This window comes from Dromaius novaehollandiae, chromosome 14 (genome assembly GCF_036370855.1).
Source record: "Dromaius novaehollandiae isolate bDroNov1 chromosome 14, bDroNov1.hap1, whole genome shotgun sequence".
Lineage (NCBI taxonomy): Eukaryota > Metazoa > Chordata > Aves > Casuariiformes > Dromaiidae > Dromaius > Dromaius novaehollandiae.
The window spans coordinates 4,859,429-4,884,643 of NC_088111.1; the positions used below are offsets into that span (position 1 = coordinate 4,859,429).

Sequence of the window (25,215 nt, forward strand, 5' to 3'; positions counted from 1 at the left end):
CATGCCTATTTCATTTATGTTGCAAAATTGGCTCTTATGAAACTAAAAACATCATTAGAACTGATGGCACAGGAAGACTGTAATTTTCTCTGACTTGAGAGAGAAGCAAACTTACATATTCTCATGCCATTAAAACCCTAACCACTGCAGAACAACCCCACAACTGCAAGGTTTTGTAGGCAAGCTTAATACTGTGCGGTTACACAAGTAGAATTGGAGGCTATTTTTAAGAGTTCACATTTTATGTTGCCCTTTCACATTTTCTTCTGTGGCATTTCCAACATCTGAAGGGTACGATCTTTTTTAAAGCGTAATACACCTGTCAGACCTCAGAGAACCTCACCAAGTTATGTTACACAAGCTCTTACGGACAGTAAGGCCTGATTAGGTCCTGAATATATCACAAAAGGAAGCACAAATCTCTACCAAAAGCAGTGCTTTCCTGGCTGTCCAAATGAAAGAGCAGATCTGTTGTTTTGAAGGCTAGCTCCTGGAGCTCCTAGCAACATGAACAAGATAATGAGAATGACACCAGAATTAATATAAATTGAAAAAAAAAATACATCAGCCCCCACCCTTGTGCACTCAAGGTTAACCGCAGAGATAGTCATTTCTGAAACAATTTCCCTGTTACCAATTAATTGGGACATGAGAAACAGAGCACCATCGCCCGACAATGCAGCAGACTAAAATCCGATTTTTTCCTCCAACGCTGAAATGCCTTTTTTTTTTCCCCCCTAATCTTCTCCCAGATTTATCCCCCACAAGGATATAATTATGTTAAAGGAAAATACATTGCCAGGAGCCACAAATGTCTTTGGATAGCTGCCATAACTTTATCTGTAGATCTTCACAAAGAGCTACTCCCACATGAATCACTTCTGGAGAGAGAAAGGGTGGAGGTGGGTCGCAGGAAACCAGAATGCGTAGAGGAAAGAAGCCCATTCCAGCCACGTTTATTTTCATTTTATCTGGTTTAAATCCTTTCAAGAAAGCAAGCTGCCTTATTTTACAAATATTTCTTTTCCTATTTGATCAGCAGCCACAAGATTTCCCGAATTCACAGAAGGTCAAGGCCGTGCCTAGGCTGGTCCTGTGCATGCACGCTTCCTTTGAGGCACATCTACGATCACACTGCTGGTAGGGGAGTCTAAAGCTAACAACGGAGAGAACGGTGTGTTTGAGGATTTATTAGCCCAGGCTCCTCTGAGTCCCCACTGACAGCCAGAGCAGCGAATGCTCCCTTCTCCCGGGAAAGGAATCTAAGCCCAACACCTAAATGGCAAAAATACTTGTGTTCTTTGTGTGTTTTGCTCTGCTTTAATTCCCCAATGCTGTTCTCATTTCAGTGTTGAGAATTTTATTCTAGTAGGAATGAACGAGTTCAGAGCCTGCAACTGATATCATGCATCTCATTGTTACCAACCTTCTATCAAGCAGCAGACCCTGCTTGGCCCTTTAAGAACGAATTGAAATGTAACCTTCACTTCTCCGACTCCTCTTCCATCTCAGGATATCTCGATTCAAAGTTTTGCAAGGCTGATTAGTAGCTTGAGTGAGGTATAGAGATCCCTCTCTTTCCTCTGCAGACTCCCTCCTCTAATGCTGGTTTGCTTAACTGTTACATGGCAGAGATTGTTATAAGCTCCAAAGCAGAGTTCTCATTAGTAACCCTGCAAGAACACTACATAAGCCAAGCAATGTCCGAAAAATCTCAGGGCTTTAAAGAACTGAACCAGAAATACTGAAACTAAAGGATTAGCTAATCCAGCAAACTGCCAGCTGCAGGATGTACTTTAGAAGATCAAACATATGAAATTATAGAGATACTGGTGCTTTGCACTGGAACTGCAATGAGAACTCAAGCATTTAAGGCTATCCATGTTGGCACCTAAGATCATGCCATCCCCTTTTCCACCTCTAACTTAACCATATTTAATATACAGCACATGATCCTGGTTTAGGTCTCTAACTGGGCCAAAATCAGCTTTTAATAAGCTCGTCTGTATTCTGGCTTTCTAAGAAAGCTGGATAGTGTGATGCAGCAGCTCTCTCCATTTTCACAGCTCATTTCAGCTGAACAACTATTACTGCTTTTTCAAAGTAAAAATTAAGCTGGCATACTGATGTCAGTAGGAGGTGCAAGTGTAGAGCTATGTCTGTGGCAGAAGCAATATAGCTGCAGTATGCAATCATTTTGCCTATAGAGTTAGATACCACAGGCCAAATTCTCAGCTTGTATAAACCGATAAATCTCCGCAGTGACATTGGACCCCATACGAATTATCAAGCAACGCTTTATCTCACCACACTAACTGCTTCGTGAAGGTCAGTCCCCGAAACATCACGAGATTGATCTTTGCCATAGATATGTGACCACGCTTGTGTAGCAGCTGATTTTATAAGACACTAGCTATGCACCTTCACGTACCTGAATATTAGGAGCCCCAAAATATTAAGACAGTGGGTTAGGTGTATTTGAGATGAACTGTTTGAAAATAAGAAGGTTTATATTTAAAAAGAAGCAATCCTGTCAAGGTTGTTTTACTACATTAGAGGTTGTCTTAGCATTTTCTTGCTTTCTGTATATTATATCTAAGATCATTTACAATTTATTGAGTGGAAACTGGGCTTGTTGCTCTGTAGTAATTTTACACTGTAAGATTAAATGAATTATTTAATTTCTAACATTATAAAAACATTTTGCATTGATAAAACCTGACCTGTTTAAAAATCGTAAGTCATTCCACTCTTCAGCTTCCTGCAACTGTACTCCAGATTTTCCTTTTAGGGTTTCCCTGTTTTGTAAACCTGTGTCCACAAAACCCACAACACTATATTTATCCTCTCATAGTTCCTTTGGTTTCAAGACACTTTTTTATATTTGAGCACTTCAGAAACCAGAAAATACGTGTAATAACATGCTCCTTTATCGTCAGCATGTGTGCTCAGCTAGTAGTGATATGATCACATATCCTAAAATAAACAGAAGTGTTCAAGTACAGCTTTATTTTTAATAAAGAGTTTGGATTTTCACTGCACTGTCATTAGATACTAAGAGCTAATACAGTGCTTGGGCTCTGACTTCTTAGGCTCCTTGCATGGTCTGAAACCCAGGACTATTAGTTCTGCCACTAAAAACCACGTGATCTTAGACAAGTCACTTTTGGACAGCTGTGAGGGATATTAAAATCTGCAACACCAATCAAAATCAACTTCCCTAAGTCTCTGCATAAAATGGAAACAAGTAATTGGGAGACTTGTGCTTGTAAAATGCTTTTAAAACATAAAGTAAGTGATAAATCTAATTTTTCTTATAGTTCAGAAAACAGACCTAAAAAAATTGCTTTGACCCCTTTCTCTGGCTTCAGATATCTTTTATTCTTATTTTAACCCAGTCTGACTGTGCATACACGTTGATTGAAGATTCACTGAGGTTATTCGCTCTAACGCAGCATGCTACTATGCCAATATTTCTTGTATATTCTAAATCTAAAAAGATGCAGCCAAAGTCTGAGACCTGAGTTGCTCTATTCCAAAAATCAAATGTTAGTATCAAAGAAAACACATTAAAAAAAAAAACAGTCCTTATGGCCTAGACCACAGCTTTGTATTATTTTGATCCCAGTTTCAGTTTGCCTCCTATAATCAGTTCCAAGTCAACCTTTTTTTTTTAATACTGCAACAGGAAATGCCAAATGCACACATGTAACCTCTGATCTTTAGATGCTGAGCAAAAGCACTGTAATCCTAAGGTTTTATGAAATCACTTAATCTTAGTATTTACTATATTTCAAAAGAAGTGTTTGAAGAGCAGTGGAAAGGAGAAAATGGAAAACGCAGAATGGTTTTATTATGATACAGAACACTTCAAAACTATTTTCTCTGGGTCATATAATCTTTAACTCCAGTACAAACATGCCTTGTTTAAAATACCTCTGGCAATAACTTTCCAATTACTGCTTCCCCAAAAACAACACTTTAATGGAGGGGGATGACTTTGTTTAGCTTTTCCCTCAGCCAGTTCAAAGAATAGTTGTCTGAATCAACGGACCAAATCCTGCAGCGTACGATGCATTCACATCCTGCACTAAGTGACACTGCATGCTAAAAAGCACATGCAGACATGCACTTGTTTGTCTGTAAGTGCACAACAGATACAGTATTAAATTTCAAAACACTTTTTATGATGAAAAATATGAAAAAAATGAAGCAAAATGTCACTGTTGAAGCTTGCTTAAATATAGGTCACAAAGAGCTTTTATTATTTAATTTTTAAACCATACAGGTCATCCATTTTGTTATTCACTTGCAATAGATAACCAGACTTATCAGTTGGTTGTAGGCAGGTTTGAGAAATAGGTTTTGTCGAAGTTAACAGCTAGACAGCAGCTTTCCAAGATCTGTCTTTAGTGTTGCTGCTGAACTAACAATAATTTACTGTTGCCTGAAATTCTGAGTTTGCTTATTTCTGATATTTGAAGGCTGTAGGGTAGTATACACAAATCAGCTAGACAATACAACACCTATGTTTGATGTATATATGAAGGTTATGTCTATATAACCTCGTGCAAACAATTTTAGCAGCCAGTTTTGAAAACGTGTCATCTAAAGCTTAGATAATTACCTCATTTCCATATGGGTAATCAGCTCTCTTAAATAATTTGTGCCCTTTTAGAAGTACTGGGTTCTTGAAATTAATTTTCAGATAACTACAGCTGTCTTAAAATCTGCCCCAAACTAGAAGCAGACAGGGAAAGGGGGAGAATGAGGGGCAATGGAGCTATGAGGGAGGGAGAGGAAGCAAGCCAAGAGGGATAAAGAACGTGAGAGCTGCTCAGGGAGAGAAGCTTCATCTTGTATTGCCCATACTGCTGCCAAACTGGAGCAGGAGTGGGGAGAGGTTGTTTTGTTTGCTTTAAATAAATAACCTACAGCTTTATACATGAAAACATGGTAGGAGTAAAATAAACAAATAAATTACAGAACTCCCTCAAATGTCTTCACGTCCTTTTGCCTTCAGTGAATGCAGAGACTGCTTTTTCTTGCATTTTAGATTTAGTGGATCAACAAGGAAAAAAAAGGCTGAATAACATGACATGAAATACTGAAATTCACTGACATGTTCTTCAAGCAGACATTATCCTTTGACTTACCAGACTCCCGTGTACGACCTCGCACTACTTCACTCCATGGTCCTGCCCCAATGGCATTGAAAGCCTGGATTTGCAGTTCATATTCTGTCCATTCCTCCAGATCTTCAATCGTGTACTCTCTCTCCAGCCGGTCATTAATAACCTTCATCAGCGGTGGAGACTGCAGGTCCACTCGCCAAAACTTTATCCTGTAGCCCACTGATTCGGGGTTGCCATTATACTGCGTGTCGGGAAGGGGCTGGCAAACGAGACAAAGAAAAAGCACAACATTATCATACAGCACACATTGCCAGTACTTTCCAAACTATATGCCAAGGCAGTCTGAACTCATATGAGGTCACAAAAAAGCAAAACGTATTGGAGGGGTTGATTATCTACAATTCATGACCTCTAAATGTTTCTGTTGCTTGAAATATTCTTTTCATTTTTACCTTAGTTTTGTACCAAATAGATATGCTTGCACAATGATGCCACTTGCTGTGGGTGTATCAACAAAAGTGATACTAGTACAACAAATTTCAGGTCTTTATGATTAATTATGGAAATGAATGATAAATTGCTGAACCATATGACAAATTAATTTATCGTGCATTTTTGACTTTTTAACTGACTCTCTGCCTACTCATTTATCAGCACAGATTTATTCTAGGATTCTAACTCCCCAAGCAATTTCAGAGATTAAAACACAAAATAATTAGCCTGCTTCAAGAAGTTTCAGAGTTTTTCCCTGTAAAACTCTTAACTGCATGATGCCAAGGATGACTGCGATTCAGCCTTGCACCACTGGCAAAATTTTGATATACATTAACATTTCACAGCTTAGAAGACTAGACTCTGCAGGCAAGCAGGGCTAGAAATGTGACCTTTATTCTGCTGGAAAGGAGGAATTCCCAGCTCCCAGGAGGACACTGGTTCACCTGTAGGTCTTGAAAAGGAAAGATTAAACATCTTCAAACACTGGTGATACTAAGCAGGGAAAAGGTATGCTGGGGTCATTTTTGGCTGCGGCTGTTGCTCCCCCTGAACCCCGAACAGTTTGACTCAGGACAACCAGGCTCCCTGAGAGCGCAGCGGGAAGCACGCTTTTAAAAGTTTTCAAAAGTCTCTGAAAGAACCTTGAGTTAATTTTGATGTAAGATATATGGGTCTGGATAGAGTATCTGTGGCTGTGATAGGATCCAAAGGTTTAATGAGGTGGGCATATTATTCACATGGTAAAGCCATGCATGAATTACGTGGGTCCTACCAAATGAACTGCAAAAGCTTGTCTACACATACTGAGGCGACACCTTAAAGTTGGACGTTTTGGTCTTTCAAGGATCAGAAGCAAATTCTGTTTCCCGTTCAGAAACTGGAATTATTTTTTTTCTGACCGCAGGAAAAAAACTCTCGTTTCTAGCCTGATTTTGACTTCCAGCCTTAATAAGTTTATGCACAGAAAAGCTAACATTTGGGCAAAAGGAAACCTGTGCTTCATCAACTTCACACTGCAGCAGCCCCAGTGGAAAATTCTCCTCTTACAGGGGAGGGAAAAACCCCATTTTGGAGCAGGTTAATTGCCAAACAAATCCCGCTGTAACAACTCTGCAGGCACCCAAGACCGGCAAAGGGGCACAGCACTTCCACCAGGCCCCATCTCTGCAATTAATCATGTGTTTCTACATTTTATCGCATAATGCCATAATCTTTTGCATAAATATAACCCTCCTACATGAATATAACACGCGAAACTTCACCGCCTTTGGACGACAGCTACTGGTATTCGGTACCCGCAAGATGGCCGCCAGTGGCCTGCGGGTACCTGCTGGGGGCCTGTTTTACACCAAACCAACGCCGGAGCCCTAGGAAAGTGCAAATTGGCTACGCTATTATATTTCTGTCCCACACGTTGACCCAGAGTGCGAAACTAGAGAGTCTCAAAAGACCGGGTTTTACACACAGGCACGCGTTTCCCTGACGAGGAGGCAGGAGTAGTGGCAGTAGGCAATTTAAGTGATTAATAACGCACTTAAGGTAAGGTTCAGCTTTCAGACTAGTCTGAAAGCAGGAAATAATTCCGCTCTCAGTTCTGCTGTCAACCGTGAGGAAAAGGCATTCCCGAACTCCGTGCTCATTATCCGGGGAAGGAATGGCAGCTCCCGGCCCGGCGCGCGCCCGCCCGCCCGCCCCGCGCCGCGGCGGCTCACCACCCAGCGCATCCGCAGGCTGGTCTCGCTGGCCGTGCGCACGCTGGGGCTCCCGGGGGCGGCGTCCGGCGGCGCCTGCAGCGTCCGGATGACCCGCGACGGCTGGCTCAGCGGGCTGGGGCCCGCCACGTTCACCTGCCTCATCCGGAACCTGCGGAGAGACGCAGCGGAGGTGCGCGGCGGCGCCGGGCGACGGCAAGGCCGCGGCGGGGGAAGGGGGCAAACGGGGCCTTTCGCAACGGTCCCCAAAGGGCGCTGCGGGCCTTCGTGACGACCGTTTTAATATCGCCGCAAAAAAACCCAACTAAAATAAAGGAAAGTCAGATTAGCTTAGGGTCTAGAAGCAGTTTAGGCATTTGTGTAAGAAATTTTTGTTAATTATACCGAGTCTGATGAGCTTATGCTGGCAGTCAGTGATTTTCTTTTGCAGTGCTTGCACAATACGTTCAGAAAGGTACTAAAATATCAAACTTTAGATAGTCTCATTCCCTGTCATTATAAAAAAAAATATATTAGTGATAACATTTCCCCTCAATTATGGGTTGAAAGCAGCTAATTTTTCCCCGTGCTGCATTTTCGGTCTTCCTGCACAAGAAAGATTAAGTTATTTAATACAGACATGCTTCTCAAAAAATACCCCTCTGCTTGAAACCGTCTCCTCTACAACAGAATTCCCCACCAGGTCACAAAAGATTTAGAGAAACCTTTTTTTCAAGACGTACAAAATAATTAGGATGTGCTGAATATTTCAGATACTCTCACCTGCCATAAACACGAAAAGATACTGCAGTTAGAGGCATCCAGTTCTTGCTCATAAATACATGACCTGCTCCTATTAAACACTTCATTTTTGGACATAATGACTGAGCTTGGTAAAAGGTTCTATCTGCTATCATCTATCTACTCTAATCTCCCTAGAAAATGCATTAAAGGAAATACATTAAACAAATACTGTCCTTGATTTCACTCTCAAACATTGGCACAAAATATAGAAAAGAAGCTGGCTGATAAAGACGCAGTCTGATAATTAGCTCTCATGATTTATCTCCTCAGTGGATAATCACTAAAGCTGACTAAAGGACAACAAATTTGGCATTTGGCAACAACTTTCTAGGTTTCAGAAAATTATATAAAATTGCCCTATACTGAAATGAAAACCAAAAAAGCTCATCTTTGTGCTTGCGTGTGAGAGAGGAAATATTCTAGACCAAATTCAAGGAACTGCCCTACTGTATGAATTACGATGAAAAGAAAGAGAGAAGAACTGGAAGTGAGAAAGGCGCAAGTGCCAACCAGTGCAGCTTGGATCACTTGAGAATTCAATGGGCGTATAAAATCAGTGCAAGACTCCAGAGAAAGAACAGAGATGTAGCAGTAAGAGAAATAAACCAAGAAGTGCAATAAAAAAAAATTCCCAACCTATCATATACTTTCTTGTTATTTGTTATCCCAGAGACATTTCTTCATGCACCTGCTAGGTGTGCAAGTTACACTCATTTTGTATGTTGAACTCTGGTACAGCTTAGACTTACAGCATCTGCTTTTTGATTCAATGATAGTTAACTCACAAAAGAGTTTGAAGAATTCACTGCTGTCTTTTCAGCTTTAAGGGTCCACCTCCATGAGGAGACCAAAATCCAGCTCAGCCTGAAAATAATTTTTCTAAAGCTCTGTACTAGAAATCTGTGCTCAAGTTCCACAGTTTTGAAATAGCTTTTCGTAAAAATCTTAGCTCTTAAAGTGAGGCGTAAAACACTTCAGTGGAGGGTTTGAGAGAAATCCAGCATGTTTCTGGATTTTTGACTAAGAGAAAAAAAAATTGTGTACCAGCACTGAATTAGCTGTAAGTGATGTGAACTATACTTTGGTTGCATCTTATTACTTTCTAGCTCACAACAGCACACGCACAAGCTAACAGGCCTTCCAGCCAGGGGAAAAGGGACAAAGTTTCTAGTAAGTTGATTTAACGCTTGCTGCTACATCTCCTTGACAACCAGCCTTTACATCAGCAAGCTATTCCATAGAAGCATTTTTCATTAGGATTGAGCATCCCAGATTCTCAAATCTTGTCTATACTAAAGCAATGCACCACTTGAACCATATCGATTTAAAAATCAATCTCATTTAACTGGGGTGCACCCATAATGCAGGTTCACTTCAGTCAGCTTAAGCCTTCCATATATCTATTAGCTTAATCTGGTAAATTCTTATAAGCAAAGGTTTCATCTAACTGATGTTATTAAGCTACATCAATAAAAGTACATTTAAACTGATGTTAATATGTAATTACAAGTTTGCACCAGTTTAACTACAATTGATTTGTTCCTGATTGGTGTTACACTGGTGCACCCTTTAGACTAGGAAAGCCTCAGGATATCAGTTACTCATAATACCATTCCACTGTGCACTTGGCTTCCCTTTTTTAATGTTATGAACTGTACCTTATGCAAATTCCAATTAACAATATCAGATGAGTAATTTTAAGTATAAACTATGGAAACAGTGAAACCTTTTCTCTTTTGTTCGGATTACAAAATACAGCCAGCTGTTCCTTATTAGGAAAGCTGTTCCATGCAGCAACTTACTCATTTATTCATGCTGTGGTTAATCACCAGCTGTTCTTACCTGTAATGAGTGTAAGGAATGAGGTTTGGTATCTCCAGCATCTGAGCATCAGGCTCATTCTCCACCTCACGGAGATTCACCCACTCTTCTTCATCACCCAGCACACCAACCTGTACATGGGAAAGATAAGAACAAATGCAATCAATACAGTATCTGCATTTGCAACGTACAGTTGAAGAGCCAATACTTTTAAATACGTAATATTTAGTTAATATTTTTTTTTTATGAAAAGGCACTACTTATTGGTAAAACAGCTGCATAGCCAAGTGTCTTTGCATCTGTTAGGACTTCACTGGGATTCCCTAATAGCATGTATTCTAGAAAAATACCATGTGAGAGAGCGAACATCCTGTTATCTTGCACTACAGCTCCAGAAGGCTCCCACTTGATCAAGATGTAAGGACATAAAAAATGTCCTTCAGGGCGAGACCAACAGTCCAGCCAGGCCGGTATTCCAGCTCCACCGGTGGCAATAGATGTTGAGAGAGAGCCACTGTCCTGGTCCCTGCCTGTAGTCAAGTCCCCTCACACTACCACGCTATCCACAACCATGATACGAGGGGTGTTTGAGGGTATATCCATGCCTATTCCCTTTAGTGTCTATTTATGGACTTAATGTCCATGAATTTGTCAAATCCTTTTTTAACCTGCTAACCTAATCTACTTCCACAGACTCCTATGGCAACAAATTCCAGAAGCTCATGATGCACTGTGTAAAGAACTGCTTTCTTTAAACTTTTTAAAATAGATCCCTTAGGAGTTTGATGTAGGATACCAGTTACACATAGACACTGTCAAGACACTTGATAGGCAACATAGCCCAAAGTATCTAACATTTCCCCAAGTACTTCAAATAGAAAAACTGGTTTCATTCACTCTTTTTTTTTTTCTTTCCCCTACAGGAGAAGCCGCCTGATTTATTTATAGATGTTTTAGTACTTTGCTCACCCAGGAGTTGCTGTGCTGCATATTTATGTTTGTGCAGAAAGAAATGACACAAGGAAAATTAGGCCAAAGAAATAAGTTGTGTCTTGTGTTGAGAGGGGGAACCGCTGTGATCTCTCTAGCAGAGGATGGCTTCCATGGAGCGATATGCTCGCAAAGATCTTTCAGCCTGATGGGTATCAGGGACATGGCCACATACCAAAGAGCTTATAAAGTAGATGGCACTGTAGATTATAGGCCTTTCAAAACTCCCAACCCCAACTGTGCTATAGAAATTGTAGTAAAGCTCATGGATACAGAAGCTTAATTAATCAGCAACTCACACAGGTTTGCAAGGTAAAACAGAACAGCCCTAAACTGAACCAGAGAACAAAGCGATGATAAAGAGAATTTTTTGAAAGAGCTACATGAACAAAGAAAGGAGGAGTGGATTGATTTTCAGTCACAGACACATAGAACATTTCCTGATTAAAAGAGTTTCTGATTAATTTTGTAGAAAGACTTTAGTAAATGGTTATTTTTGCAAAACTCCTTGCTCTTAACAGCATCACCTCAGAGCACTGCAGTAATTGTATAGCAATAATCCATAGCATTTCAGAGGCTGCAAATAATTTCCAGCAGCGAGTTAGAGTCCTCTTTTTACATTCTAAGAACAGTAAGAGCTTTTAAAAATGTTTCTTGCAGAAAAGACCACAGGTTTCAATGGATATGCAGCAGCAGGCAGGTCATTAATACACATTAAGGACCACATGGTTCAGGCCCAGAGGCTCACAGGGCTGTGAACAACTGTCATTGACTCAAGCTTGAGAAGTGTCCAAAACCTCCGCCTGTTTTGCAGCTATATATTTACCAGCTGGCTGCGAAGGTGGAAATACTGAGACTCTTTTACTGATTGAGAAGCAACAAAAGCTTCTCCGTGCCCAAGATTATGGCAAGCCCCTAAAAAGCTATGCCAGGAGACAGCTTTCTACTTTTCATCATCTCTGTTAGGGATGATCAGCGCAGCCCAAGAGGAAACGGCAGACCCCACCACGCTGGTCATTGCCATGCTCAGGAGCCAGCTGGTGACAGGTGCCCACAACCTGTGTTGGGAGCTGGGGGCCCCAGGCAGCGCAAACAGTCACAATTTACATCTTTAAGACCCATTTGCTGCCATGCTGCCAATGATGGGGAACAACCACAGGTCATAGATTTGTAATTCAGTAAAACTTTTCATAAAAAGTAGATTAGAAATTTGCTAGAGTCTACGCTGGCCAATGTCTTGTAACATTTCCAGGATTTGGTGCCAGCACTTGGGCAACTTTAGCTTAAGGGATTTCATCTTACTTCTACTGAAATCAGTAGTATAACTTCAGTGCACCTTTCCTGGAGGAGGATTTTCCAAAGTCGGAGGTTTGGGGCTGTTCCAGGGAGGCTAGGTGAATGGCCGGGGGCATTCGTAGGGCTTCTGGCTCACGTGGCCAAGGAATTCTGGGTCATCACTAATCAAAGGAAAATCCACTTATTAAGCAATAATCTCAGAAATGGGGCTTAGAAGAGAACCTTCAGCAATAAACTTCCATATTTTTACTTCTGGAAGATCTGTATTAGATTCCAAGGTTCAGGCTCTTGTTTTTTGCTGAAGCACTCTCATGTCAGATCGGAGGAAACCCATCAGCTTCAAAAATCGGAGTACAAAAGAATCCCCAGGAGGCAAAAAGAACTATGGGCAGTGGCAAGGATGAAAGAGTCCTTTGTGGGGCCAGAAAGTCCACTATGAACAGCTCTGTACAGAACAACATTAATTTTGAGGCTTTTTTCTTATTGCTATTTTTTGGATAACAGCGTAAGCACACTTTAGAGAAGGATTATGTTTGTAACAGATATGCACATGTTCACACATTCATTGTTTTAGCAGAACACCAACTGCTCTTCTGTTATAATTGGCACAAAAAAATCTTACGAAATGCAGTCTGCATCTTAACAGTACAATAGGACCACAACATCGCAGGAGGCCGGTGGGGATGGCCCCAACAAAGATACCTATGTTCACCAGGTCACTTCGTTTGATTCTCCCTAGCAATCAGCCATCACAAGCTCATTTCCAGCTCTAGGCCGAATCCTGGTGAAGTTCCCTACAAACACATACTGTTCCTAAAGCATTATGTTCAATAAAAGGGTATAATCATCTCTTATAATAGAAACAAGACAGCATAAAACAATATTGGAAGCGATATCAGAAACCTTTACCTCTCTCTGCTTTAGTTTCTCCATTTATAAAACAGAAAATGATGCATACTTTGTAAAGGGATTTAACATCTACTGACAGGACACACTATATGAGCAAAGCTTCAAAATCCTGACTTTTAAAAGATTTCAATGAAAAATGATTAAAATTTGCAATGAAAAGTCATTTGCTTGTGATTTCTTATACAAGACAGTGAAGTACTGCTTCCAAAATTGAAAATAATTACAAAGCATTAACTGCAGTAAAGGAAAAACACAACGCTGCTGCACATTATAGAGGTTCCCTGTGTTCTTCTGCAGTTCAAGGCATGGCAGAGTTTTCATTATAGGTCTGTAACTCAGGGATTTGAAATCCCTTTGGGATGAAATTTGGTACACAGGTTGTCACCCTGGATGCATTTCTTTTTTTTCTTACAAAAGAGTACTTAAATCCATTCAGCCATTTTTGATTCAAAGATTAATGAAAACATAAAACTGTCAGAGCTTCAGAGACACTTTACTTACCAGTTCTGACGTGAAAACGACACCAAGAGAATCTCCTCGTACAATGGATGAATCCTAACAGGGCCACTGACTTCACCCACAAAACCAGATAAATTCATGGTTAAAGCTACAATGCCTTCCCCAACTCACAGCTTTACAAATAAACACAGTGATAATACTTTAAAGCTTTTACTACTTTGAAACTCCCTTTTCCAACCCTGCTAGTGCTCACCATAATATTCACAAGAAATTTCTCTCGAAATAGATTTTTTTTAAGCAAAATCTGGCTATGTTAGCCCATATAGTACCCATGGCTCCGTGACTTGCACCACCTCCTCACAGGTGGCCTGCTGTCTTCTGCTGTCTGCACAACATTAATCACCAGAAAAATATCAAACTCAGCAGAAGTTAGCCCAGCTTCACTGAGCAACCGCTAGAATGCTTGATGCGGCGGGGGAAACATCTACCAAGGCATAGTAATGATTATGTCATTTACCTATTACTCCTCACAAAACCCCAGGAAAAACTGAGCAAGAGAAAAATAAGCTGAAACTGGACTGCAGCACAGAGGAAGTGCAAACATGAAACCACACGAGCAGCAGCTGGGTTTCACAGACACTTGTGGTTGCAAATCGCCGGAAAAATGTCTACACTATGTAGAGTATATGCTGACCAAATCTGAGAGTTCATTCAGGATGCCCTGTGGTAATAGGAAGGACGTCCTGAAGCTCTTCGGGGATGAATGTGTTGCCTGAGACCATCGAGGCCACGAGACATTTACTGCTGGATATTCTGAACAAGCATTAGCAAAACCTTTATATCACATCAGACTCTCTTCCCTTTAGATTATACTGTATTTAACAGAAAAGCAATTTTAGAAATATTTTTTTAAATGGCACTGCTACTTCTTTGTAGTTCTCCAGGAATCCAGTTTGCTCCAATCCTCCAGGTGCAGATGTAAAGATGGAAAAGAAACAAGCTAACAATTTTAAAGAAATCTCTTCAGAAGTAAAGAACGTAGCTTTACTAGAAACACAGGGATGGGATTGTAACACCTGATATTTCTGTATCTACCAGGACTGAAATCTTAAAAGACACGATTCTCTCTCATCTTCACTGACATAAAATCAGAATTAGTTCCACAGCAGCTCCAGCAAATTTGCACCACAGCACACAAAGCAGAAGCCAAGGCCAGATGTACAAAATTTCATGTAAACTGGAATTCCCAGCTGTGTTTTTCATCCAAATTGTTCACGAAGTATCAGACTTCAAAAACAGCACTTAGCCAAAATGGAATACTTGTTACGTTTTCTAGACCTGCCCTATTAACTAAGCCTTGTACCACATAAAGGAATAAAGAAGAAAAAAGTGTTGGTGGCAGGTCGGTTGTATATGTGAATATAAAACAAAGTCTGTAAAGACTCAGAGGCTCACAGGAAAGGATGTATCCCAGTAGACGATGGAAGACAGACTATAAGGGATGTTCAGTGTAAAGCTACAGCACAGCTGTACAAACCGGGGGGGACATAGACTGAAGTGCGCATGGCAGGACCATGTCAGTCATGCTTCATCCTGAACCCCCAGAGACAAGGCAAGTGCTGCCCAGAGGGACAGACTTGAGTGGGAAACAGACCTAGTCCTCTCTTCTCTCAGGAGAGATCACAACAGGAGCTCTGGTTTAGATTGGCTAAAGGTGCTGTGAAATCACACTTTAAGACAGAAAAAGTGTGAGTGGAGTGCTGGCAGAAAGGGGCTGTGAACAAGAATCATAGGCAGCTGTCCTCCTGGAAACACGATTTCCTTAAGGAACCACCAATTTCCTTGTGTAACTGAAAAGATTTTTGTTAACCAAGTGAGCAAGATTTTTTTTTTTTTTTTTTTTTTTTTTTTTTTTTTTAAGTATTAAGTCCAATTGGACCAATGTTTCCTGTTGTGCCAAAGCTAAGTAATGAGATATGGTCTAGAAGAAGTTTTCAGAGGAAGCTGTGGTGAAAAGAACTCCTGCTCAGATTCAGCATGACTCTGCACAGACTCCGGAGCAGAAGCTGTACTCTTACCTCAGATGGAGCACATATTGTTGGATCCATGACCTATCAGAACCACTAATCCTTTGACTTTGCTAGCAATGCATAAAATGCAGATGAGTGTTTGTAGATGGCAGATAGCCTCCCTTCCCTTCCTGCACACCAAGAACCCTTCAACCCCATCTGTACCTGGGGCTCTTCGTGGATGCAGGTGAACTTCATGGTAGTTATTACCACAGTGTTAAAACATTCAAATTTATTTCATTTCAGTGGTGTTCTGTAACTGATGTAGTTATAGAATTAACGCAATATCAACATGGTGCTCTAGGACAAAAATGCTTCTCAGAATGTGCCAAGCCATCACATTATAGGATTTCAGTGTTTAATTCTGTAATATGCAATAATGTGTACGTAAATGGTACAAAATGTACCAACTTGTTCACAGCAGTCTCCCTACCAAATGAAGTGATTGTTATCAACACATCTAAGTGGTGACGGTGATTTAAGAAGTCCAACATTTGGTCTTAAAAACAGATTATATTATTTATAAAGATCTGTGGGTGGAAAGGAAGAAGCACAGCTCATCTGTCAGGAAAACAAATGAGGAATGTATATCTCCTCCAAGGCATAATGACAGCAACTGAGAGGGACATTGTTTAAAGCTAATGAAGAAAAGAATTCATCCTATTCATATCTAGAGACCTGGATAGAAAGTCTTAGTACGTTCCATTACAAGATCGCACAAATATACTCCGTCTCACGAACAATAGGATCTTTACTGTCCATTGCGATTCTTCCTATACTGCTCTGTGACTTAGGAGGTAATAACTCCAGGTTTACACGTAGTTTGAAAATGCACATAACAGAACCTAAATCCAGGTTTGAAACCAATTTTTTAAAAACTGGACTTCAGCTCTCGTGAATGTGCTGCTTAAGTGGCATCTGGTGTTCTTCTGGACATACGCAAAGCTGCTTTACAAAAATCCATGTGAATTACTTAAAGGATAAGCATTCCCACATATACGTATTATATATAATATTTTTCCTTTGTCCTGTGAAAAGAAGTTACAATATTCATATCATCCTTTCTCTCACAGGCTGTTGCACAGACATTTCTCACCTAAGCCTCTCAAACTCCCCTATGTTTCAACCTTTCCAGAACCCTGTGAACAGTTGGCCCAGGCCATTTGCTGAACAGCTTTGATCTAAAGCTGATGAAAACCTGTGATCCAAACAGCAATTGCCTATTTAGATCCATTTTAACTGATCAGAAACTTCATTAGGAGCTCCTTGTCAAGGACATACCTGGCCTTCAACTATCCACTTGGAGATGGAGGTTTTGCCGTCATATCCTGGCCGGAACTGAAGCGTGGCGGAGCGAGGACTGATGTTGGAAATCACCAGGTTGGATGGAGCACCTGGAAGTTCTGAAGGCACAGGAACATAAATGAGAGGCAGAAAGGCTTTTGGTTTAAGATGCAGTAATACAGGTTGACATTCGATGTTGTAGTATATAAGGTACCTTTCTAAAAATCATAATAGGGGAAATATCTGTGTTTGTGGGTTTTGTTTTTTTTTTAAACTGTCTTTACTAAATACATTATTCCTCTTTCAGCTGCATTGAGCATACACAAAATTTTACAGATCAAAAGTGAAAAGAGAGACCCCACCTACAGAATTACAGCTACTATTTCAGAAAAGTTGCATAAGAGAGACAAAGCATGGTGGCTCAAGCAGGAAAGGTATTTCCCAGCTCCAGATCTGCTAAGTCAGTTGTCAAGTCACCCAATTCCTCTGTGCTTCTGTTTCTCTACAATTAAATGACAATAATATTTTCCTGCTTCTTCAGGTAAATAGAGCTTTAATATAGTAATAACCGTAGAAGACTGAAATTTCCAGGGCATGTAAGGGGAAGATTTTGTGATTCTTATATTGACCTATAATCGTTTGGGTTTTAGAGGGAGATGCTGATCAGCTTCTGATGCCTGAGTAAAGCAGATTAATTTGGTTAAATACCGGTTGTAAATACAGAGGGTGGCCTTCTCTGAGGAAAAGTATGGAGTCTAGATCAGATCTTTGCCTCACATCAGTCAAGCTTAGAGTGGATTTTTAATTTTAATTTAGCATTTTTAATATTATCTGAATTGTCAACAAAAGCAAGTCCAGGAAAGGGATCAAATACAGTTTGTTTAGAATAAATTCCCGTTAGTACCTGCATTGATAAGAGTGATGGAAATTAGTATTCTATAAACAGTAATCATTCCTAATGTTGTAACTGTGTGAAAATACATCAGGCAAAGAATGGACAGCTTTTTGGCATATATCTTAAATATGCAGAAATACATAGTATTTCTTGATTCTTGCTTCACATTTCTGGGAACTAACCTTGCCCAAATAGGATAATACTGTTATCTGGCTAACAACATGGCATTGATCGGTCTAAAACTTGTCACAGTTACCTAAGACTAGCAAAACCAAAGGCAAGTATACTTCAGGATATATGGAAAAGTTCAAAAATACCAGAAAAGACCTGACATATATAGGAAAATCTGGATTATCTCACCACCAATGATGTACACTAACTGCTCTACCTTGGAAAATTCTATTTAGGCAAACTAGAAATTAACTCAGGCTGCTTTTCTGAGGTCTGAAATGGCTTTTTAGGTTGCTTTTTGTACGGGATGAGGGAGAGCGCAGAATTTTAAAAACCAAAAGCAAAATGTTAAATCTAATAATAAACAAGTCCCCGAATGGTAAACTCAGACACTGCCGTACCGAATTATCTCATCCCAACTCTTTCTCAGGCTACCATACTGATTCTTGTAAATAAGATTTTAGTTTCACTATATAAATGTCTTCTCACAGGTGACATAAGCTCTACTACTTATAAATAGAAAAAAAATTTCTTTCCTTTTAACAGCATCCAAACACTATTTTTCTTCCAAAGCTACGTTTTTCAAACTGATTCAGGCTTCATTCTCATGTTACTTTATAAACATCAACAGATTCTGTACTGCATCCACTTTAGCACTTTATTTGTTCCTTCTGTCGTCCCTACAACATTTTTTCACGTGAATCAAACAGCCTCAACTTTCTGGCAATTTCAGAGAGTGTTTCATGTTAACTTTTTTAATGTCTTTTAAGAATTAAATTGAAATTATGTGATACAATATTTCAATGCTTTATAAATAAAACCATTTTTATTATTACTGAGCCAAAGTCATTCACGACCTTCAGGAATACAGAAGCAAACAGTCACATTTGAATCCGTTCCGCGTAGTTTTACCAACCTGGGGGCACACCAGATGAGATGGTGGAGGAAGTGACCCATCCGCTCCCTTTTGCGGTCACAGCTGCCACCTCTATTGTGTAGGTGGTTAGAGATGAGAGCCCCGTAATTTTGTACTCGAGAGTCGTGTTGGTTAATGTGCGGGCAAGACGAGTTTCGTTCCTGCCATACACCTCCCAGGATATCTGGTAGCCTGAAAAACAATTACACAGAAATCAGGGGGCTGTAACAGTGGTTAGGTCTAGTTTTTCTTCAAAAACGCTGTTATGCAATAGCCCGGACACTAGATAAATTGCTGCTCCTGCAAGATTTGTTCGTGGTCAACAGTGCTATGACTTGTTTCTTACTCTACTCCATTACAGAAACCTTTTATAAACAGAAAAAAAAAAAATTATGTTAGTATTAGCTAAAATACCCAAGTATTCTTCTAATACTACTAATTTCTAATGAGCAGTTGATATAGGTACCCACAGGATATCATCTGCTCATCACATTACAGATGGGAGAGGACACGGAGTCTCAACAGTCTGTCTTTCTTTCGATGAATATACAGTGCACACTACAAAATGGTTAGCAGTCCTGGGAATAATCTCTCTCAGAAGGATGGGCTTTCATTTTGTGAACTCTACAAATGAATAGGAAGAAACACTGGGAAATACATCTTCTCACCAGCTGGAATATCTAATTAAAGGCCAATCTGCACTTAGTAGGGCTACTCCTTTTCTAGGCTAAAGCAGCCATCACTGCTGTATATCTAGAAATACTTACAAATCAGACAATAATGATCATGTAGGAACATTGCGGGAATCTTCTAGGAACTGAAAAATCTCTACTCCCCATTGCTTGTTCCTCACACAAACCCTTTTGCAGGATGAATCATTATCTTTTCTTTCAAAACCATCATGCAGCCAATCTATTGTCCAAAACTGCACTCACCCTGACCTCTATATTATTCTTATATCATAACCAAGTTCTAATACCCTTCCCTTTTTATCACTTCTATAACCGTTTGCCTTCCAAGAACTTTTGAAACTTTATACGGTCTGATTTGCTCAATTTTGCCTCCAAATCTGCTTGTTCTCCTCCTGCCTGTTCCTACTTTATTCTCTTTTGAACCCATCTGAACCTTACTGTGCCATTCTCCAGAGAGCCTGTCTGAAAAGTTTGCTTGATTGCAGCTTTCTTTGTGATTTGGCTCTGGGGAAAAAATACACATCGCTCTTGAATGCCTATGAAATGGCAGTGAGTGAAAAGGACTAGCAGAAAGAAACCCCGCGGAGCAAACTGCGCATGAAGCAAGCTGGCTAGTGAAACTCCCTACTGGGTTCCTTTTCCCATCATCTAAGATGAGGAATTCAGACCAGTTGGAGTTTTTTTGGTTTTTCTCCTTCTTGTTTTGTTTTTTTAACTGTGATAAACTGATTAACATATACAAATTGGAATAGCAAAACACCTTATGGTATTGATCAACAGAGAAACAGCATCTAAGGAACTGAAAGCATGGTCAAACACTGCGCCACAGTTTGAAGGGTGTGAGATGTTATCCTCCCACTGGTGTCAGCTACCACCACTGACAGCAATTCACAAGAACCTGCCTGTGCATGAAAATGGGCTTGGAGTACTCAAATAGTCCCTAGCTATGTTTCAGGTGATTGGGCAGGGATAAACAGCCGAGGGGTGATACTTTCTTAAACCATTTCAACTGCGCTGCAAGCACTTGTTTGACTGTTTGACTTGTTTCCCAAGCGAAATGGGAAGTAGAAACTCCTGGAGGTTAATCTGGAATCAGTTTTAAGTGTCTCAAATGTCCCATCTGTAAAATGGGAATGAATTAAATCAGCAGTTTCCCAATGTCGCAGAGACGCTGTGGCGTTCCTGTGCCGCCTGCGAAGGCTTGAGAATCGTTTCCTGGAGATGGCTGTTTAGGTAGAACAGACAAGATTACAACCTGACGGAAGATTATGAGAAAACTTAAGGACTCTGTTGACTTTATTACTGGCGGGTGAACAGAAAGCTAGAGGAAGACTCTCCACTGTATTAGATGCTCAGTGAAGAGGCATGAAGGAGCCGTAAACAGAACGACTGTCACAAACACCCATTTCTCTCAACAGCCGAGGGAGCGATGCTTGTTGCAGACAGGGCAATGTGGAAAACGGAAAGGGTCCAAGGAAGCTGCAGCCATGCATGGCCCCACTTCCCAAACCGTGGCACAGCAGCACATCTGCGTGCGGTCCCAGGTGGAGCAGAGGCTGGGCAAGGGCTGTGCAGCAGCTGGTCTGTCCACCCAGGAGCTGCGGACAACCCTGCTATGCCCACTTCAAACCCTGCAGGCAGGCTGGGAGAGGAACAAGAGAATTTCACCTCAGAATAAAACAAAATGAGTTGTTCAAAAAATAAATAGCTAGAAGATAAGCAGGGGATTTTAATGCTCTCCCTACCCTTTTGTGGCTTACAAACAACACAGTTTCATGTGCCATGCACTGGGCAGTCTTGATTGAGAGAACTTCTCTCCCATCTAGATCAGCTTTGGCTACACATCAAATTTTGGTGATTACTCCCTGAATATTTTATGTTTTCTCTGTTGTGACCACAGGGATGAGACCCAGCTTCTCTGCCCATTATGCACAGAGTTTCTATGTATGTATTTACTGAAAAAATGTTCACCAGAAAAATATCCCAAGTTCCATGTAAACTGAAGAAAAGGCAAAGAGGCAGCATTTACTCTGGCTATTTCAACCCCAAAAGTATATAAAAATGCAAACAGCAAATACATACATACATAGCAAGCAGACACAAAGCCAAATGTAATCATGCATAACGAAACCGGATGAAAAAACGCTAAAGGAAAGGAACAACATCAGCAGTACCCCCAAGTAGTACTTAAGCCACAATGACTGACAGATGGGCCGAACTCTAGGACATGTGGTTGGTAAAAACGTGCTGTTTTACAGACACGATCTCTGCCAGAAACGTGCACGGGGAAGTCCAGCAGGCCTGGGCAGAGCGTGTTTCCGCTGGCTTCGGTGTGAGTGAGAACAGGAAAGGTGCCGCAGAGCCTTCCCCTGCGCTCTGGCACTACACCTTCTCCATAAAATGCTGCCTAACAGAAACTAATGACCAGAGGAGTTTCAGAAATAATTTTCTGTTGATCTGGAGTAAATTCTCTACAAGAGAGCAGTACACCCAATCACAAACTGTCCAACTACATCCAGGTCCTCATAAATCAGAGTTTACGGAGAGAAAGAGGAAGATGCTGAAATTCCCAGCCAGAGTAATGGGCAATTCACCGGGGCAGGCTGGCTGCCTGCGACACCCCCCGCTCCCCTCCTCTTAATTCTGGGGCATGGAACAAGAAGTTACAGTAAAGATATCAATGAGCAGAAGTGATGAAGAAATGCCTTCCTAAGCACTCAGATCTCCCTGTATGAACCTCTGAGCTACTCAGGGGCATGGACAATTTTGCTCTTGTTTTCCTCTAGCCCAAAAGCAATGTACGCCAGTAAGGGAAAACTCCCTCCCCACCCCCCAACCCCCCCATAAACCTTGATGGCATTTTTACACCTGTATTTCTTCACGAACAATAGAACAACTTGAATTCCTTCTTTTTAAGGCAATTTGTCCTGATCATAACCCAGCCCACGGTCTTGCTCCGCCGGGCTCCAGCTCAGCCAAGGAAGGGGCAGCTTGTTCCTACCAGAGCAATTCTGCAACATTAAGTGTATCACTAGCAGCTTTGCAGAGGGCAGATTGCTAATTGCTGTGTTAATCAGGGGCTTCCATCAAAGCAACACTGAAGCATTCAGTATCTTATGGATAATCTTATATTTGTATAGCCCCTTTTATGCTGAGGAAACCTAGGCGGCTTCACACATGGCGTTGGATCAGGATATTAACGGTTGGTACTAAAATAGTGGAGGCAAGAGAAAGGTCATGGGCTAGATGAAAATAGTAAGTATTCATACAGCAAATGTTCCCCAATATCAGGATGGAGTTTCCTTCAGGGAACCACTTACGTGTAGGGCAACTCTTTAGCAGAAACTTAAAACACAGCAGAAATGTTTGTAACTGGCACTAAGAAGAATCCGATTCCAATCATAATACTGGCGAAATTCAGTACAGAGCACAGTGTTATTTAAATCAGGCAAAGTGCCCAGCACTTATGAAACATGATATTATGGTTGTAAATAACAAGGCTAAAACATTTCTTTATAAATTTTATACTGCAGACGAACTCAGATATACAATTAACTGTCTTAAACAGTGAATATTAAAGACAACTATTGTTTTTATAACTCATCCTTGAGTTCCTGTCACAGACCAAAATAGACAAATTCTCATGCTTCAAATTATGCATCCAAAGAGACACTTTGCACTTGAATAATAACCTGTATATTAACAAATTCTGATGCTTAACAAGGATGAATATTAGATCATCTTGCTTAGATAGCTAGATTTGGATTTAGGTGCCTAAATTTAAGCACTCAAGCTTGAAGGCTTTGGCCATCATCACAGAATCAATACTGCTCTGCTTTCAGAAGTCATTAGTTTTTGTTCTTAAGCCATTTAAATCAATGCATATTTCAGGAACGCTACCATAGTATAAAGGCATAAGGTAATCTGCACAAGGGTTCCACATACACTACAAACAGCATGGAAGACACATGTACAAATGGTGCATCTTAGAGATACACAGAAAAAACATTGAAAAAACAAAGTCTCCTTACAATAATTAGCACTGTCAAAATTAAAATGCTTCATGCTATTGCATTGATATAACACTTCAATGCAAAGTCTGATTTTTTACTCCTTAATTTTTTCCTATTTTTTTTTTACAAAGTATAATACAATTTAAAAAAATAAAATAAAAATGCAATGTTTCAATGTCAATGCTGTCAAAAAGTTTTGATCCATGTGAAATGTTCTTCTCCCTTCCAAACTATGATTTTACCTCGAGTAATTTAAAATTTGAGGGCTTTCTTGCACTTTGAAATTTTGAAGCCCTTTGCTACATGGAACGCCTGTCCTGCGCAGTCGTAATACTTTTCTATCTGAAAACTATATGCCTCTCTTGACAAGAGCTAGGATTTTTCTCAACTATTTATGGTTTCCTTTATGAAAAATAATGAAGTAGCTGATGTTGCATCCACACTGACATAGAATATAAAGATAAATAGCAGGGAGCAGTCAAATGGCAAGCTCATCAAAAGAGAAACAAGAGAGCTCGGTACTGTTGTGATGGTTTGTGCAAAATTAAGTAATGACATGCAAATTCTGTCACACAGCCTCTCTCTGGACCACTCGATTAAAGATGATGCATACTGCTGATCTGGGGGCTGGTCTTGACTGCAACTGCTAGCAATGCAATGCAGATTTTTCAGCTGCAACTTCAATATAGGAAAACACAAACTTTGGGGCAAAAGACCAAACACTGTCTCACAAAGTTTCAGAAATTTAGTAACACAGGTGGAGGTCACGGAAGACTGAACAAGGCTGGAGACGCAATGGGGAGCTGATTTCTAATACAGACTGTCTTTTCACCAACCACAATCACGAGCTGCTGGTAATTGGACCTGTACTTTCTGCAACGCGCCCTAGCTGACATTTCAATTACCCTAAAGAGGGAGCAGGAAGCCAGCACTCGCGGTAGCCAGTTCTCCCTAAATGCTCTATTACGCCAACATTTTTCACTGCAATGATACATTCCACCCCACACATACACTTACAAAAAAATAAATAAATAAATAAAAAAGAGAGAGATAACAGCTGATACGTGCCTGTAATGATGCCATTTTTTTCTACAGGTTCTTGCCAGCTGACCTTGAGAGACGTGTCCAGAATTTCAGTGAAGCTCAGGTGTCCCACAGCTCCTGGCTCTGGCAATCAGAAAAGGAAATCTGTTAACAGGAGAACCCCACTTACTTTTGATCTGATTCACGTGGCAAGCTTAGGGCTGAAGAAAGAAAACACTGCGCCAAGGCCAGTGGAAGCCTGCTGGAAACATCAGTAAGAGCTGCAGGGGGGAGGAAAGAATGCAAGGTGTTAAGAAGAGCGCTGGCTATCATCACATAAATTATTTTATCCAGTCCTCATCCTAACTGTGCCGAGAACTAAAGAGAGACGCAGTGGGAGACTCGCATGCAACTTGTTCTCTGTCTCTCTTCTTGATCTAATCTAATTAGAACAATCATGCTGGCTGAAGCCTGGAAGAGGCTGCACGTGTTGCTCTCCCTTGGCTACGCGATGCTGCGTGGACCGGGGCTGCTGCAGAGACTCGTTTCCCA

At 40.7% G+C, this 25,215-nt stretch overlaps 1 protein-coding gene across 5 annotated transcripts in view; it reads right to left on the bottom strand.

Moving 5' to 3' along the window:
• SDK1 (sidekick cell adhesion molecule 1) overlaps positions 1-25,215 on the bottom strand; it is a 432,949-nt gene that overhangs the window by 78,772 nt on the left and 328,962 nt on the right. For all 5 annotated transcript variants that reach the window (XM_026116143.2, XM_064520166.1, XM_026116142.2 and 2 more), the window contains exons 21-26: positions 24,709-24,807; positions 18,936-19,127; positions 16,951-17,072; positions 9,968-10,077; positions 7,343-7,493; positions 5,157-5,394 (exon numbers count right to left, since the gene is read on the bottom strand). In XM_026116143.2, coding sequence (XP_025971928.2) covers positions 5,157-5,394; positions 7,343-7,493; positions 9,968-10,077; positions 16,951-17,072; positions 18,936-19,127; positions 24,709-24,807 — 912 coding nt within the window. The remainder of the gene's footprint in view (positions 1-5,156; positions 5,395-7,342; positions 7,494-9,967; positions 10,078-16,950; positions 17,073-18,935; positions 19,128-24,708; positions 24,808-25,215) is intronic.